This window comes from Phaethon lepturus, unplaced genomic scaffold (assembly GCF_000687285.1).
Source record: "Phaethon lepturus isolate BGI_N335 unplaced genomic scaffold, ASM68728v1 scaffold47979, whole genome shotgun sequence".
Taxonomy (NCBI): domain Eukaryota; kingdom Metazoa; phylum Chordata; class Aves; order Phaethontiformes; family Phaethontidae; genus Phaethon; species Phaethon lepturus.
The window spans coordinates 441-1,399 of record NW_010562231.1 but is presented as its reverse complement, the minus strand read 5'-3'; the positions used below and the strand labels follow the sequence as shown (position 1 = coordinate 1,399).

Sequence of the window (959 nt, the reverse complement as noted above, 5' to 3'; positions counted from 1 at the left end):
ATAGTTTTTGTCCTTATGCACAGTATCCATGCTTACATCTGAATAATGTTCCTCGCCCCATTCCCACCCCAACAGCAGGAAAAAACCCCACGCATCAGGACCAGTCCATGTAGCATCATCCATGTAGCAAACTCCCAGGCTGCTTAAGCAGGGTACCCTTCGAAAGGCTTTTTCCGAGCAGGTAACCATCCCGAGCTTAGCAGCAGCACCCGCAGCAGTTCTGCGGTCTTTCCTTTTCCTTCCTTCTCTTCATTTTTAGGTTTGCGATCAGGTTTGCTCGCTCGCTTGTTCCTTCAAGCAACCATAACATTGAATATTCGGTCTCTCTCGTAGGCACCGGGTAAAGACAGTGAACGAAAACGAAAGATTATATGTAGGGATCCCTCCCGTCCCCTACCCCCACCCCCATAAATAACCCAGGTTCGATATACGCTTGAAACAAGGAGGAACGGCAGTGTCTGAATTCAATGTAAGTGCTTTCCTACGTCATCTACGCTTACCGGAACGATGGAATGACTATTAACAGAGCGCTCTGGGAAAAAGCTTGGGAGCCCGAGTATGTACACCGGCGGGGCCGCGGCAGGAAACATCACCTGTAGTGGAAGAGGTCTCTGTACATCGCGGGTATTTTGGCAGGGTCCACAGGCCTGGGTAAAAAATGAGTGAATTTCTGATGTCTCTTAGTCCTGTACCCCTCCCGGGGCGAGCCGTCCTTGTTCAGAGCCACGTAGTAGTGCCTCTCCGAGTCGGGATGCTTGTAGAGGGTGGAGGCGTACGTGTTGTACCAGTTCTCTTCAAACTGCTCTCGGAAAACGCACTCCCGTGTCAGCTTCTTCTGCGTTGGGGCGGGAGGGGAAGAAAAAGACATTTGTGTCAAAAATTTAAAACAAATAGAATCTTTTCCGCCTTCCCTCATTTTATTTTCCTGTAATTTTCCCAGCCACCTTCGGCTGGCTCCC

General features: G+C 49.9%; 1 protein-coding gene across 1 annotated transcript; it reads right to left on the bottom strand.

Annotated features, from left to right (window-relative positions):
• Positions 1–589: 589 nt before the first annotated feature.
• LOC104626311 (fibroblast growth factor 16) lies at positions 590–835 on the bottom strand (the record flags this gene model as incomplete). The annotated part of the gene is made up of 1 exon (XM_010294202.1): positions 590–835. A coding segment is annotated over one exon (246 nt), but the record flags the coding sequence as incomplete, so codon positions are not given.
• Positions 836–959: the final 124 nt, after the last annotated feature.